At 35.1% G+C, this 15,357-nt stretch overlaps 3 protein-coding genes and 1 long non-coding RNA gene across 5 annotated transcripts; 3 read left to right on the top strand and 1 right to left on the bottom strand.

The window, feature by feature from the left end:
- The first annotated feature begins 2,700 nt into the window (after nt 1-2,700).
- Nucleotides 2,701-4,576, top strand: LOC103834546 (imidazoleglycerol-phosphate dehydratase 1, chloroplastic). 2 transcript variants are annotated; one of them, XM_033285250.1, is made up of 8 exons: nt 2,701-2,994; nt 3,085-3,206; nt 3,292-3,396; nt 3,485-3,577; nt 3,665-3,739; nt 3,826-3,888; nt 3,999-4,108; nt 4,190-4,576. In XM_033285250.1, the coding sequence occupies exons 1-8, from the start codon at nt 2,793-2,795 to the stop codon at nt 4,212-4,214; spliced, it is 795 nt and encodes a 264-aa protein (XP_033141141.1). In that variant the 5' UTR covers nt 2,701-2,792; the 3' UTR covers nt 4,215-4,576. The 2 variants fall into 2 exon arrangements, with proteins under 2 accessions (XP_033141141.1, XP_009108864.1); XM_009110616.3 differs by having other exon boundaries at nt 2,707-2,994; nt 4,243-4,560.
- A 2,878-nt stretch (nt 4,577-7,454) lies between these two features.
- Nucleotides 7,455-9,664, top strand: LOC103834532 (FRIGIDA-like protein 4a). The gene is made up of 3 exons (XM_009110604.3): nt 7,455-8,461; nt 8,608-8,774; nt 8,848-9,664. The coding sequence occupies exons 1-3, from the start codon at nt 7,549-7,551 to the stop codon at nt 9,370-9,372; spliced, it is 1,605 nt and encodes a 534-aa protein (XP_009108852.1). The 5' UTR covers nt 7,455-7,548; the 3' UTR covers nt 9,373-9,664.
- A 221-nt stretch (nt 9,665-9,885) lies between these two features.
- LOC103834523 lies at nt 9,886-11,014 on the top strand. The gene has a single exon (XM_009110593.3). The coding sequence runs from the start codon at nt 9,943-9,945 to the stop codon at nt 10,882-10,884; it is 942 nt and encodes a 313-aa protein (XP_009108841.1). The 5' UTR covers nt 9,886-9,942; the 3' UTR covers nt 10,885-11,014.
- A 320-nt stretch (nt 11,015-11,334) lies between these two features.
- Nucleotides 11,335-14,589, bottom strand: LOC103834516. Its single transcript, XR_626504.2, has 2 exons — nt 12,983-14,589; nt 11,335-12,902 (listed from the first exon to the last, which is right to left on the bottom strand). It is a non-coding gene; the product is annotated as an uncharacterized LOC103834516 (long non-coding RNA).
- Between the last annotated feature and the right edge of the window lie 768 nt (nt 14,590-15,357).

The raw sequence follows: 15,357 nt of genomic DNA, 5'->3' as shown, positions 1-15,357 counted from the left end.
GCACTGTTATTGGGTAGTTTCTTCATTTGGGTCCATATATGTTTTTTTTACTGAAAGGTCCATACATGTTATTTATGTACATATATATATGTACCTATATATAAAGATAGTGTAATTAATATTTCATACTTGCAAGAGCCTCAGGCACTGTATGAGAAATGAGGTGGCTCAGTTCCTTCTTCTCTCCCTTGAAGAAACTATGGGTTCGCGTCAATTCTGCTCAAAAGAAGAGTATGATCTCTCTCTTTCGCTCTTTCTCTCTATACACATTCTATATCTTTCTTCCTGCATTATGTATGTGTTAACATCTATAACATATATTTGATGGCCGAGTTACGAGTACTCCCTTTATGATTTTATGGAAGAAAACTATGAAAATGAGTTTTGTTTACAATTTGAACTTATATGTCTAGATCTATCTATATACGTGTGTGCATTTCATTGTGTTTATGTAGAAATATTGATAATGTGCAGGCAGAGGATTATACATATTATACGAGGACGTGAAGTCATGTCCATACGAAGATGTTCATGTTCTGTGGTCTATACTCGTGGAGTCTCACCCACACACTTACCCAAACAATAAAAACTCCATTCATTATTGATACGTAGCTTTCGTCTTGGTTCAGCGAGTTTATATATGGAATGTTCATGCTCAAGGACGAAACAAATGAGAAACTTGTTAGCGACATGATTCATATATATGTTTTCTCTCACTTGTACATAATAATATAAATACACAGAGATTCTCTTTCCCATAAGGTTCATGTTCTTTGTTCTACCTCGCAACTATATAATATGTATGTACGGTTCTCTTTTGAGGTCGTATATATACACTTAAATATCATTATATAGGTTGCATTATTAGGAAAATAATAATTTAGATATGAGCAAAGATATACTTTTTTTATAATTGGTAGACATAAAAAGCTAAAGGTTGATGGGGAAAAGGAGAGAGTGAATAGAAGAAGATGAATTGTCGTGAAGATTGTTGGCTTGTGTCGGTTGGGTTGTATTGACGTTAGTTGGACTTTGGAAAGTTGCGGTTCATTTCATTTTGCATATCTTATTCGTTTAGAGAGAAAAAGTTGAGCACAAGCCAAAAAGAATGTTATGAATGATAATTTCTTAGTTTGATAACCAAATGAAACCAGACCTTTCTACTGGCATAAGGCCACATTAACCGTCGAAGGTGCGGATTACATCGATTAAAATGTTAATTCCAGTGCCGAGAATGTCCATGGTTCGAGAATTTATTAAAAATTGCCGTAGCTGACACTGTTTTTATTGCTTTTGTTAAAAACAATGCAGCAAAAAGCAAAGTGTTACATGTACTTAATAAAGAGAGATACTACAGTTTGGCAGACGAGAGAGAAATCATCTTCTAAAAGATAAATACTTAACACATGTAATTATGTGACAATTAGATCTAAGTGAGACATAACTAATAGTAATATGGTGAAGTTTTCTTGATTGCACCAAAAACGAGTATGCTTTGGTAGGATGCGTGAAGTTGTTATTTACTTTTTCAAGGTTTTTAATTATTTTTCCATGTTTATATCAGTAACATTAAGATAATCGCTGAAAGAGATCGATGTTTGGTCGCCAGTGGAACATTTGATATTCATAAAGCTCTTTGGTAACAAAATATAAAAAGTGAAATACAGGCGATTCAAGAAAAGTACTTCATACTTCCATACTCCACAAGCAACTAGTTGATCTTCATGCTGGATGTAGACCAAACTTTTTTTTGGATCAAAGTAGACCAATATCTTTCTCAATCTTCACAAGGAAAAATGAGATACGGAGTCCATATACAAATACTATACAAATACTAGATGAGCTTCATAATTCATTGAAATAAAATGATACATACTATCATTGTTATGTAGATGTACGTTCGACCAAATTGAAAACTTTCTATATATCTACTATACATCTCTAATTTTTATCTGACTATAGAAGACACCTATAAATTTTAGAACTATGGTATTGTCGGTTGTTCACCTCCTTTCTAGATGGTCAACAATATAGGAAAATCGCTTTTCTTTTATTAAAAAATTTAGTTTACATTTAATAAGAAAATCACATTAATTTTCTAACACAGTTCTTTTGCCTTTTTTTTTTACTCTTCAAGAAATTTTATTATAAAATAGACTTTGTGATTTATAGACAAAACTATAATTACAAGTATCACTTCTTACAAAAATAAAACTAGATAAGTATATGTGTTTGAGAATACGTGAGCTTTTCATTGTTTTCTCTGTTGGAAACTCAGTGAGTGTTATGTATTTGTTTGCAGACAAAGGCTGGCGATGCTGCTTGAAGAGTAGTACTAGTATTTTGGATCCATATGCCCATTTTTGTTTTTTCAATTGAAACTGAAGCTTTTTGAGAAATTCTAATCAGAAGGGTAAAGACATTCTGCTTGGCTTTAAAACTCTGAACCAGACAGAGTCTCTTCCTGGTTCGGTTTGTTTTCTCCAGACCGAAATGCGGTCCATCGTTGGTATTATCAAATCAAACAGTCTTACATTTTAAATCTTTTCGGTAACTGAAATTGAGATTTTCATCATTTTTCAATTGCTCAAGTGATTTTTTCTTTTTAAATTTGTATCTGTAGTGATATTTGTACGCGTCACACGAATGATCGTCGGTTCTAATGTACCGGTCCGGTTAAGTAATAATCTAATTGAATTTGCTCTCAAGGGGAGTTGAACTTGAAGCGTCGTCGTTTTCGCCGATTCGAAAAAAGAAAGTAGTCGCCTGGTCCTTCCGCTGCCTGCCAACAAATGGAGCTGTCTTCCTCCGCTCAGATTCTGAGACCTAAGCTCGGCTTTACAGTTTCTCTTCCTCGGAGATCATCGATCGTTTCTTCTTCTTCTTCGCGTCCCCGATACTTGCGGATGGAAACTCAATCTCAGCCTCGTCAATCAATCTCCTGCGCTTCTTCACCCAGCAACAACGTTTCTCCTGCGACTTCTAACGAATCAGGTCAGTTTTGGTGTAGAATCTCACATCAAGTTTTGTTTTTTTTTTCTTCTCTGACTCAAAGTCTTGTCCTTTTGTTTTGTTTCGGGGCAGATAGAGTTGGAGAAGTGAAGAGAGTAACAAAGGAGACGAATGTGTCAGTGAAGATCAACTTGGACGGCACTGGAGTTGCTGATTGCTCCACTGGAATCCCTTTCCTTGACCATATGCTCCATGTATTAAGTGTTTTTGACCTTTTTTAATTTGTTTGCTTCGTTATTTTGAATCTTGATTGGTGTTTTGTGTTTCTTGGTTTAACAGCAACTTGCTTCACATGGCTTGTTTGATGTGCACGTAAGAGCTACTGGTGACGTTCACATCGATGACCATCACACTAACGAAGATATAGCTCTTGCCATTGGAACCGTGAGTGTTTTACTTAATTACCCTCTTTTGTTCTGCCATTGTTTATTAGACAGCAACATTCTCTTGTGCCCTGTATTGCAACCTCTAGGCTCTTTTAAAGGCACTTGGTGAGCGTAAAGGGATTAATCGGTTTGGTGACTTCACAGCTCCTCTAGATGAAGCCCTTATTCATGTTTCCCTCGTAATTAAAACTCTCTGTGTTTTATCCTCTCATATAATCTCAGACTTGCTTATTGCTTATAATGAAACAAAAACCACATTTTTGCAGGACTTGTCTGGTAGACCATATCTTGGTTACAACTTGGAGATTCCGACACAGAGAGTTGGGAACTATGACACTCAGGTTCTTCAATCCTTCTCTTTTAGTTATTTTTTTATTTATTTATTTCATGTATTAGTTATAAATTTGTAAACCCTTTTCATTTGTAGTTGGTGGAGCACTTCTTCCAGTCGCTGGTTAATACTTCCGGTATGACACTTCACATCCGTCAGGTACTGTCTCTCCAAAATTTTCGAATAGCAAACATAATCGTTACGGGTTCATGATTCACTTATGGTATCTGCTTGGAAACCTTTTGAATATAGTCGTTTTGTTACAACAGCTTGCTGGTAGAAACTCGCATCACATAATAGAGGCGACATTTAAGGCCTTTGCCAGGGCTCTACGACAAGCAACGGAGAATGATCCTCGCCGTGGTGGCACCATACCAAGGTTTGACTTATCCTCCACCACATTCTTGTTATAGGCACTTAGAAGAATGCTTAGAAGCATATACTCTTTGTGGATCCTTAGGATGAAGAATGTATATATCGTTTGAGGTGTTATTGCTTTTTGGGAGTTTGCAGTTCAAAAGGAGTCTTGTCACGGTCCTGAGGGCTGAGAGCTGAGCAATCACAAGAAAAAGCTCCCAGATTCACTCTTTAGAAGATTGCTGGGCTCATCTTTATGATTAATATATGTTGTTCAAAGAGGGTTTTGTATGACTTCATTTTTGGAGAAGTCCTTTATCAAACTCAGAAACTTGCTGAAAGACTTGCTAGTTTTCTAGAAAGGTTAAATGTCTTAAAACGACTCCGTTTTAAAGTCTTGTCGGTAATTAACGGTAATAATGGCAACAGTTACTGTTAATCCAGAGAATGTTGTTTCCATCAGATAATCCTAAACCCTAATTTTAGATTATTCAAGTGGGAAATTTTAGTTTGATGTTAGGTATTATCCAACTTAGCTGTTATCTCCGTCAAACCTAGGACTGCTCTGTTGCATCTCATTTGTTTTAATCTTTGTTCTGCATCATATCTTTTTTCTTTTGGTCAAAGTTGTTCTACATCATATCAAATTGTTATAAGTCCTTGCCATTTTGCAGGCTTATTTCTTATACTTAGCACATCATAATGGTAGTTTTTTTTTTGCAGTTGTTTAAAATTAGGGCGCTGATATTCGATGCTATATATATATATATATATATTTTTTAAACAGTCTGTTTTAAAATAGGGTATCAAATATGCAGCTCCTTTTTGTAGTGACCCTTAAATCAGCGGTTCTATTATCAGCAAATAATGTGTGTTTAACATTCTTTACTCTTGTTGCTCAAAAAAAATGTCGCTAAAAAAAAAAAACATTCTTTACTCTCGCACCCTGTTGTGCTTGTGATTCGTGATTCATGAATCCAGCATGTTAAGTTGTCCGACTTCATTTACTTAACTCTTCAGGTGATGCATATAATGTAAGGTTTGACATTTCGTTGTGACTATACACACTTCCATCTAAATTTGTTCTAGCTTGATAACTAGATGGAGGTTGTCAACTAGTTTGCGATGATGAATAAATGGCTGCGTAGGTGACCAATCTAATCAGTGTCAAACACTATAATAGCAACTTATCTATTTAGAGTGCTCTTTCGTGTCACATAATAAGCTTCTTTGGATGTAAAAGCTTTCGACGTGGTTCTCTAAAGTCTTTCTTGTAACCAGAGCCTTAGAGATGACTCCCTGCACTCTTAGTATTTTCCTTGTATCTCTTAGAAGAAAGTTCAAGGTCCACACCCCTCTCTTTGTTTTGCTAACACTATAAGGATTCCCCACAAGGTATTCCTAAGTAAGAGTCTTGCATTTAACAATAGTCTATTATCACACCTGCCATTGTCAGGCACATTCTTCCTTCAGTTTCATTGGATCCCTAATAAAAAGCAACATCTATACATATTCATAAACCTATGGTTGCAGGCGTTTCTCTGCTAAAATGGAGAAAGAAATAGACGGACCAGCTATCAAATGTGGGTGTTGAACCAAACAATGGTGTCTTAGTTCCTTTTGTATACGTATTTGGCACAGTGTTAGTTTTCATCCCACTGCTTTGTATTTTGGTACTTGTGATTGGCAACAACAGTTGTGGTACCTAGCTAGGTAATAATAACTTCTTTGTGTTTAAATTTTTCATGAATTGGGATGAAATTAAAAAGCAGACAAGAAGAAGCCTTGTACCATGTGGGTGGTTTTGGCCACTAGAATATATGAATCTTGTTTCTCCTTTTCACTTTATTTATGTCTCTGTTTAATTGACAAGTTAGGTTTAAAAGCGTTTTAATGATTTTTTACTCTACTTTTGTGTGCTAATTTCATCTAATCCGTTGAATCATAGAGCTTCTGACCAAACTTTCTTTCCTGTATTCACTAGTCGACTATATTCATGACATCTTATGTGTATTAGAAGATTTCTCTAAGAAATGTACATGTATACTATGTTAATGACAAATGATATATCTCAATAACGTTATCATATATATCAAAATCTGTATCGATGAATATTAGATTTTCACCATTTGATTGATTGTTTTATTTTAAGGCTGCGGATTCTAAATGTTATTTAACGTGTACATAGGATCATAGTGTGCCCACTGCCCACCATCATAACAAGTAGCAGGATATAAATAGATAGGACAAAGTACTTTGTGTAGTGGGTAAGAGTTTAAATGCATATGATATTTAAACATACTAACGAAACATATATAAAAAGGCTAGAAATTGTGCAAATGTCTTAATCATGTTACTATAAGATTAGCTAGACTAATGTCAAGTCAGTGCATGGATTTAAATCATTAGTCCTTTTGAATTTGATTTCTCCCTTTTAACATTTTCAAAATTTTCTCCTTGCTTTTTCTGTAAAGCAAACGGCGGTTAATTTGTAGCCGTCCAATGTGGACTCACTGAATTAGATTAAATTGTTTGCCGTCAACTTCATTTTTCATCTCATACTAAATGTGTGTTTGTCTCTGTAATCTGTATAATTAAGTGATATTTATCAAAAGGACGAAAGGAGCAAGGATGTTTCAATTATGGGTTAAATGTCATTGTCTCGTTTTACATTTTGTACATATCCACAGAAAAAGTTTTAGCATACGTCAATTCTAAGTAGCTTTAATAATTCAACTTCAAATTACTTTTTATCCTATGCTTCTGTTTGATATCACAAGGAAAATCAGCAAAACTAATAAATTTATTAGCTTAAAAAATATGTAATGACTAACGCGAGTCTCTCTCTTGTGGCTTGCTTAATTATCACGTTTTTGAAGACATAAATATTCGGTCCAAGTATATATTATCACGCGTGACTGATTCATTACAGCCTTTCAAAGATCATCTTCACAAACACATGTGTTCTTCTTACATTATACTACGGAAAATTTAAATTTATATAAACAATATATCTTTGTTCCTATACTTTATAGTCTATTTTAGAAATTTAACCGGCAATGCTTCACTGGTTTCCGACTCAACGCATGTGGTGGTCAGTGGGGATGGCCCACGTATCTCTTTCACCTTTAATTTTGGTTTCTTTAAGCGATCTATACGATAAAGCGAAGCTTAGGATACTTATTACCACCACCCCAAACACGCCCCTTATCACACGTCATCATCACCCAAAGCTACGCATCTTCCGTTCACAATAGCACACCATATTCATCATCCCCCGGCGCAATCTAGAGGGAGTGGAGACGTGTCGCTCCTGTGACTTGTCCACGTCATCGATAACTTTTTGCCATTTCTAGGGTTTTCTGCAATCTCACTCCAAAGAAACACTTTCGTCACCATCTCTCTCTCTCTCTCTCGATTGAGTTTGAAGTTCGTTAGCTTTCCGATTTCAAGACGCCGACGATGGGGTCGGTCTCCGATCCAGGCGAGCTGACCGAGTTAGCTCAGCCGAGTTTCGAGGAGTTTCAGAAGCAGACGTCGCTGATGACGAGCTGCACGCTTCTGTGGAAAGAGCTCTCCGATCACTTCACCACGCTTGAGGAGAACCTCATGAAGAAATCGGAGGCGTTAAAGGAGATGATCGGAGCCCTGGATAGCCAGACTCAGAGCTCCCTCGAGTCGCTGAAGCGCAGGGAGGCTACGATCGAGCGGAGCGTGGAGATCGTCGCTGGGAAAGTCGGGGAGAGAGCTAGAGCTGCTCTGGAGTCGCTTGAGAAAGCTAGAGGCGGAGGAGATGACGGCGGCGGCGGCGGCGAGGTTGACGATGAGGAAGGGCTTCTCTCTACTTTGAAGTCTCTCTGTTTGAAGATGGACGCGAGGGGGTTCTGGAGTTTCGTGACGGCGAGGAAGAAGGAGCTTGAGGGGCTCCGGTCTCAGATTCCGGCTGCGTTGGTTGATTGTGTGGATCCGGCGATGTTGGTGCTCGAGGCGATATCTGAGGTGTTTCCCGTGGATAAGAGAGGCTCCGGAGAGAAGATGACTAACGATTTTGGATGGGCTTGTGTGGTGATTCTGGAGAGCTTAGCACCTGTGATGGTGGATCCAGTGATTGGGAAGACGAGGCTGCTTGTTACTCCGAGCGTTAAGGAGAAAGCTAAGGAGATTGCGGAGACGTGGAAGGCGAGCTTGGAGGAGAGAGGAAGGGTGGAGAATGTCAAGACTCCTGATGTCCATACGTTTCTTCAGCATCTTGTGACGTTTGGGATTGTTAAAAGTGAAGATCTTGGTCTGTACAGAAAGCTTGTCGTTGGATCCGCGTGGCGCAAACAGATGCCAAAGCTTGCTGTTTTAGTTGGTTTGGGTGATCAAATGCCTGGTAAGCCTAAGCTCCTATCTTCTTGTGATATTATTGGCGAAGTCTGAAACTTTAGTGACATAAGGTGTGAGTTTAGATGTAAGCCAGATTAGATACTGATGATCTTGAGGTTATGAATAATGGTTTGAGTTGTTATGCTTGAACAGATATGATTGAAGAGTTGATCAGCAGAGGACAACAGCTTGATGCAGTTCATTTTACTTATGAAGTTGGCCTTGTGGATAAGTTCCCTCCCGTTCCTCTACTCAAAGCCTATCTGAGGGATGCAAAGAAGACAGTCGCGGAAGACTCCAGCAATACTGGCCGAGCTTCGGTAATCTACTCGTTTATCTCACCTTGAACATCTTTTATTCGCAAGTTTAAATTCATTATCTTTGTTATGTTAGCATCTTGTGGCGCGCAAGGAGCAGTCAGCTCTTAAGGCGGTCTTGAAATGCATAGAAGAGTACAAACTCGAGGAAGAGTTCCCTCCGGAGAACCTCAAGAAGCGGTTGGAACAGCTAGAGAAGACCAAAACCGAGAAGAGAAAACCAGCAGCTGTGCCGGCCAACAAGAGAACCAGAGCCAGCTACAACGGTCCAATGCCACCAGCAAAAGCCGGGCGTATCACAAACGCGTACGTCTCTTCCTTCCCGTTCATCAGATCACCGTCTCACTCCCCTCAGTACGCTTCACCTGCAGCGGCTTACCCATCACCACCTACTACTGTCTACAGCAACAGGAGCCCACCTTATCCATACTCTCCTGAGCTTATCCCCGCCTCATACCAAGCCTCACCTATCGGTTACCCAGCTTACAACGGTTATTGCAACGGCCCTGTCCCTGTCCCAGCTCCAGCTCCTCAGGTTTACCACCCGCACTACCCTCAGCAGCACCACCAACACGCCCACCATCAGCAAGCTTACTACTGAATTTAGAGAGTGTGTGATGATGACAAATCAAGAAGGAAGAATGGTAATAACCAACAACCACTGATACTGTGACAACTACTCTGTATCTGCTGCATCTTTGTCTGTCTGTTTACGTTGTCGTTTTGTCTGTAATATTTTCGAAGCCTAACTGGTTTTAGTAAGTTAGCTATCTTCTATTGTGTGTTAAAAACATGGTCTCTGTTTCTTCTCTTAAGCTTTTGTAATGCGTAATATTCTGTCAGCACTCTTATCTTTCTGTTAAAATTATATGACAACTTCTCTTTGTCACAAACCTTCGTTTTTCATTCAGACAGTGACAGACATCTAAAGTAGGGTTCTTCACATCGTAACCACACTGGTTCGCTAGAAAGATCTTTGCTTTGAATATCTTTGTTAATACTCTACAAAGCAGCAGGACCGATCAGTCTTATAAGCGCTCTGAGGTAATCTCTTTCCCAACCTAACCGTGCACACCACGTGTTCGACGCATTGTCCTTGCACACCACCTGTTCGACAATTTGTCTCTGTGAAGCCTTGCCTCTACGTTCAGAACTGGTCTCTTTACTTACAATGGCTTTGAAGATTCTCAGAAGAAGCTTTCACCATCTGCCGAATCTGGCCTCCCATTTTCGAGTAGCATCACATCCTTTGTCGTCTAGATTTTCCAGCAGCGAAACTGGAAAGGATTCAGGTTTGAGTGGTTGTTCTATAGAAACTGTGGATGATGCTGCTTGGGATGTCTCATCATCTATATCTCAAGTCTGGAGAGAGTTTCGAGCAGAGTCTGCAAAAAGCTCTTCCTTTACTACACAAGGAGGAGAAACCCTCGTGCCTGATCTTGATCACGATGAAATCGACAATATGAGAATCCGCGGTGATCTTTTCTACAAGCTTGATCGAGGGTCAAAGGAGTTCGAGGAATACAACTATGACTTCCACCGCAAGAACCATCACCAGAAAACCAAGAACAACCAAGAAGAAACAAAGATGAAGAAGGAGGCAGCAGAGAGTAATCAAGAAGTTCGCGAGGAATACAAGAAGAGAAATGCGCCAAGGATCAACACCATCACTGGTGAAACGGATCATGTTAATGCAGCTGCGAAGAAGAGAGAGCGAACGCTTACGTTTAACCAGCTCACTGCTCCTTATCACTACCCGTTTTGCTTAGACATTTACATCTCAAAGGCCTCCGTTCGAGCATGTGTGATTCACAGGGTGACTAGTAAAGTTGTTACTGTGGCTCATTCCATTTCAAAAGACATGAAGTTCGATCTTGGTTCGACTAGGAACGCAGTGGCTTGCGCTGCGGTTGGGACAGTTCTTGCTCAGAGAAGTTTGGAAGATGACATACATGACGTTATATATACGCCTAGGAAAGGAGATAAAGTGGAAGGTAAGCTTCAGGTTGTTCTTCAAGCTATTATTGATAATGGTGTTAATGTTAAAGTGAAGCTTAAGCAGAGGAAACTCAAGAAGAAGACTAGTCATCATCAAGCAATGCCCTATACCTAAAATCTTTGCTATTACTTTTTATCTTCTTTTATGCTGCCTTATCAAGACAAGAGCATGTTGTGTTGTTTTATCTTTCGATAATGTCACTCTTCAAAAGATATATCTGGAAAATTGAAAATCATTTAGACAACTATAGTTTAGAAAGAACATGATAAGTTATTATTTTTGCAGGTTCACAAACCGAACTAAATTGAGTCATGCACAAATCAAAGTTAGCTAAGTTCGTTTTGAGTCTTATCAATTTGACTTTTATTGAATTGGCAATGATTATTTTTTACATTACTGTTTTTTAATTAGCAATACCTAAACTCTGAAATCTAACAATATTCGTTAATTTTAAACATTTAGTTATTAATTTCTATAAATAAAATTATTGAATAATGTTAATTAATACGTTATACTGTATTAAAAATAGCCATTCAATTTAAAAAATATATTATTTTATTTTGGTTTTAGTTTTTGGTTTTTGGCTTTTAGTTTTTAGATTTTTATTTTTAATTTTAAATTTTTTTTTGGGTATAATTTACAGATATTATATGATTATATTTTAGAATAGCTTCTTATTTTTCTTAGCTTTTTGTTAATATTAATGTAGCATGTATCAACATTGATTAAATGTATATTAGTTGATTCTTCCGTGCTCATGCACGGAAATAAGTATTTTAAAAATATAATTTAAAATATTTGTAAGATATTTTTTATTAAGTTTTAATTTTTTTTGTAATTTATATGTATGGAAAATGGGTTTAAAAAATACCTTATTTTGCTTACACATAATTTGATCAATTATTTTTCGGATATATGAGATTTTTTGTTTTCATCTCAACTATAGATTAATGTTTAGTGTTCTGAAAAAGTTAAATCTGATTAAATTTATTAGCTGCATTTAATTTGATTTATTGTCTTCTATTCATAATATATTTTCATAAAATTATGCCTAATTTGATATATGTTATTTTAGGAAACAAATAAAACAGTATTGTTAGTCCGAAGTTGCATAAGTGAACATAATAAGTAATATTTTGAAATTTATACATGTAAATAAATATTTTTAACCAAACTAAATCGTAATAACTCATTAATATATTGTTACTTGATTATTAGTTTTGAATCGTTTGTAATTTACATGGATACAAAATAAATATAACACTATTTTAAGTAATAATATGTCGCTGACTGAAATGGGTTATATATAATAACCGTTATATATAATCTATAAATTGTCTTATAAAAGCTAATAAATTTCTTTATAAACTCTTGTGTTACAGCGCCATGGTTTCTTTCCATCTTCATCAATATGCTTCCATGGGAAAATGGTTAGGTTCCAAACTTGATCTTGCGAGATTTTTTATTGATCAGTTCTTTATTTTTTTCTAACGTTTCTTTTTGCTATAACAGTTCTCAGAGTGTGGGATGTGCTTCTGTTTGAAGGAAACCGTGTAATGCTTTTGAGAACAGCACTTGGTGTTTTATGGTACTCGGTTAAACATCAGTCAGTGTCCATATTGATATATAATGTGATTAAGTCTTATGGACTTACTAAACAAACCCAGTAAACACATGTCCTACACTAATTACAACCAAGGACGCTGGAGATGCGATTACTTTGCTTCAATCAATGACTGGCTCAACGTTTGATAGCAGCCAGCTAGTTTTCACGGCTTGCATGGGTTACCAAGATTTAAACGAAAGTAGATTGCAGGAACTAAGAAGCATGCACAGGCCAGCTGTGATGGCTGCATTTGAGGAAAGACTAAAGGGGCTTCAAGCTTGGAGGGACTCGAAAGACCTCGCTACCAAATTATATAACTCTAAGCAAGACCCAAAATCAGTTCTTCAGATGACTTTCATCATCCAACCACTGTGGTGTATGCCATCACGAGGGTCTTTCTGAGTCTTCACACCAATCATCATAACCTATAAAATCGAGAAAAACACGAAGTTCCCTAAGCTGACACGCAAGACAGCATCAGTCTCAAACCATTCCCGATCAGGTGTATTGTGAAAATGGTTAATCCCTACACAATAATGTCAATCATTAACTCCATAAGCTAAAAGGTTACAGTGACATAATACAAGTAAAAGAGAAAAAACTTACAAGGAAGCTTCTCCATGAGAGGAGCAGCAACCTCACGGAGAATCCATGATACGATTAAGGAAAGTGCAAAGAGACCACAGTAAGCAATCCTTGCAGAACGTCTGCTGATACTAGAAATTCGCTGGTTCTCAAGTCTGAAGCCAACAGCACCTCAATTCGCCAGTTCTCGAACCCAATGAGAGCAAACGAGGATCGATCTGAACCTTTAACCACACAAATATACTCTCTCAAACTAGATTTGCAGTCCAAGCCAACGAGAACGTCGCGAAAACAGAGTGAAGATCCGCAAGACAAAGTGATTCTCGTAAACAGAGTGAAGATCCGCAAGAAAAAAGATCGCGAGAGAGATGGTGGATCTCCGGTAAATCGGAGGCAGAGAGAAAGAAAAAAGATCGCCAGAGAGAGGAAGAAAAGAAGATCGCGAGAGAGAGATAAGGTTAGGGCTAATATGGTCTTTTGGTCATTAATGAAAAGTGTATTTATGAAAATGTCCTCCTTTTAAGTGTATATTTGAATAGTGGTACTCAACAAAGTGTAAAGGTAAAATTCTCCCATGTTTAAGTATATTTAGTTTTATATATTTGTCTAAATTAAAAAAAAAAACAATATTGTTTATTCTAATTACGTTTAAATTGATTAATTTTGTTGCATATACTTTAGTTTTAAGTTTGAGGTATGAAAATCTATTGTTTTCTTTTCAAAGAAAATTATCTATACTATTTTTATGAACCTATGTTTTGTGTCTAAAAAACTATATATTTTAAAACTTATAGATATTTACTTTTTTACTTATGTTGTTTTTGAAAATATGAAAAGAAATAAAACTAAAACTAAAATTAGTTATTATATATATAAATGTTATAATTATTATAGATATTTCCTTTTTATTATTTATATGAGTTTTGTAAGGAAAATTAAAAGAAAAAGGAAATAAAGTGAAAAGCCCAATTAGAAATTTATCAATCAAAAAGAAAATATAAATAATCTTAATAATGTCAATTATGTATAATTTATAATTCATTAAGGTTATGTTTGTAATTGACCACTCTAAGAATTAACGTGAGAACGACACGTATAAAAATGACTTCTCAAATAATATTATAGAGATGTTCCAAAGTGAACGTATTCTTATTTTATAAACAATTTTTACTATTCATAATATTTTTTTTATAATTTATCCTTTTAGTAAATTATATTATTTATCAAAATACAAATTTTGACAAAACTCAATTGTAAAATATATATATTTTCCATATTTTAATAATTATTAGTTTTTCAAAAACATTTTCATCTAATCAAGATCATATAACTAACAAACATGCAGAAAATCTCTATAATATTATTTGAGAAGTCAGTTTCCTATGTGTCGCTCTCATATTAACTCTCACGATGGTTGATTACACTGATACCCTTAATGAATAAAAAATATTAAATACTATTATTTATTTTTTATTTAGTTTCCTTTTTAAAAATTTTCCAAAAACATATACCTATAATAAAAAGGAAATTTGTTTATAAAGTTAAAAAAAAAAACAAATTGAAAACGAAAATATATGTATGTATAATGTGATTTCAAAAAAAAAGGAAAGTTCACAAAATAGTAATATTACATTTAAAAAATATTTTTAAATAACATAAAATATACTTTTGAAGTAATAAAATACTTTATTTATATTTATATTTTCTTAGATGAAAAACATAAATTTGTATATGATGAAATTTTATTAAGAAAAATTTAACATAGATAATCTTGATATTAGAAAAAGGAATAACTTTTCTTTTAAAACATAATTTTAAACAATACAAAAAAAATTCAAACTAATAGAAGTATTTTTATATATCTATCTGTTTTCTTAGAAGATTACATAAAATAATTGAGAAACATAAACTGATATATGTTTAATTGACTAAAAATAGTTTATAATTAGTATTATTGAAGTGTTTTATTTATTTTTCATATATTTTGTTGAATACAATATCTTCCAATTACATCAAAAAAATATCAATAAATTATATATATTACTTATATAATATTATTTTCAAATAAAATCACAATTTTGTTTACTGCTTATTTTGATAAAATAGTTGCAAAATAGATATATTATATTTTATCATTATTAAAGTTATTTGTTTTCTTAATATTAAATTTTATATTTGTGGAAATTATTATAACCATAATCAAAATACCAAAGCAAATCTGAATTCTCATTTTTAATATTATTTAAAATAAATTTTAGTTTACATTCAATAAATCAAAGACATAAAGTTATTTAGGATTTATAAAATATTTTAATTATTATAAATATTAATATGTGTTCATGAACTTTCCAAAAATGTATCACCTACTTATGTATGTAACTTCCTATTGAGCATCA

Source organism: Brassica rapa, chromosome A01 (genome assembly GCF_000309985.2).
Source record: "Brassica rapa cultivar Chiifu-401-42 chromosome A01, CAAS_Brap_v3.01, whole genome shotgun sequence".
Classification (NCBI taxonomy): domain Eukaryota; kingdom Viridiplantae; phylum Streptophyta; class Magnoliopsida; order Brassicales; family Brassicaceae; genus Brassica; species Brassica rapa.
The sequence above is the reverse complement of the archived record's forward strand: the minus strand, read 5'-3'. Positions and strand labels throughout refer to the sequence as shown.

Coding starts and splice junctions, on each gene's coding strand:
- LOC103834546 (XM_009110616.3), top strand. CDS start 2,793: ATGGAGCTGTCTTCCTCCGCTCAGATTCTGAGACCTAAGCTCGGCTTT. Junction 3,207..3,291: donor TCCTTGACCATATGCTCCAT/GTATTAAGTGTT, acceptor TTGGTTTAACAG/CAACTTGCTTCACATGGCTT. Junction 3,397..3,484: donor TAGCTCTTGCCATTGGAACC/GTGAGTGTTTTA, acceptor TGCAACCTCTAG/GCTCTTTTAAAGGCACTTGG.
- LOC103834532 (XM_009110604.3), top strand. CDS start 7,549: ATGGGGTCGGTCTCCGATCCAGGCGAGCTGACCGAGTTAGCTCAGCCG. Junction 8,462..8,607: donor TTTGGGTGATCAAATGCCTG/GTAAGCCTAAGC, acceptor ATGCTTGAACAG/ATATGATTGAAGAGTTGATC. Junction 8,775..8,847: donor GCAATACTGGCCGAGCTTCG/GTAATCTACTCG, acceptor TTGTTATGTTAG/CATCTTGTGGCGCGCAAGGA.
- LOC103834523 (XM_009110593.3), top strand. CDS start 9,943: ATGGCTTTGAAGATTCTCAGAAGAAGCTTTCACCATCTGCCGAATCTG.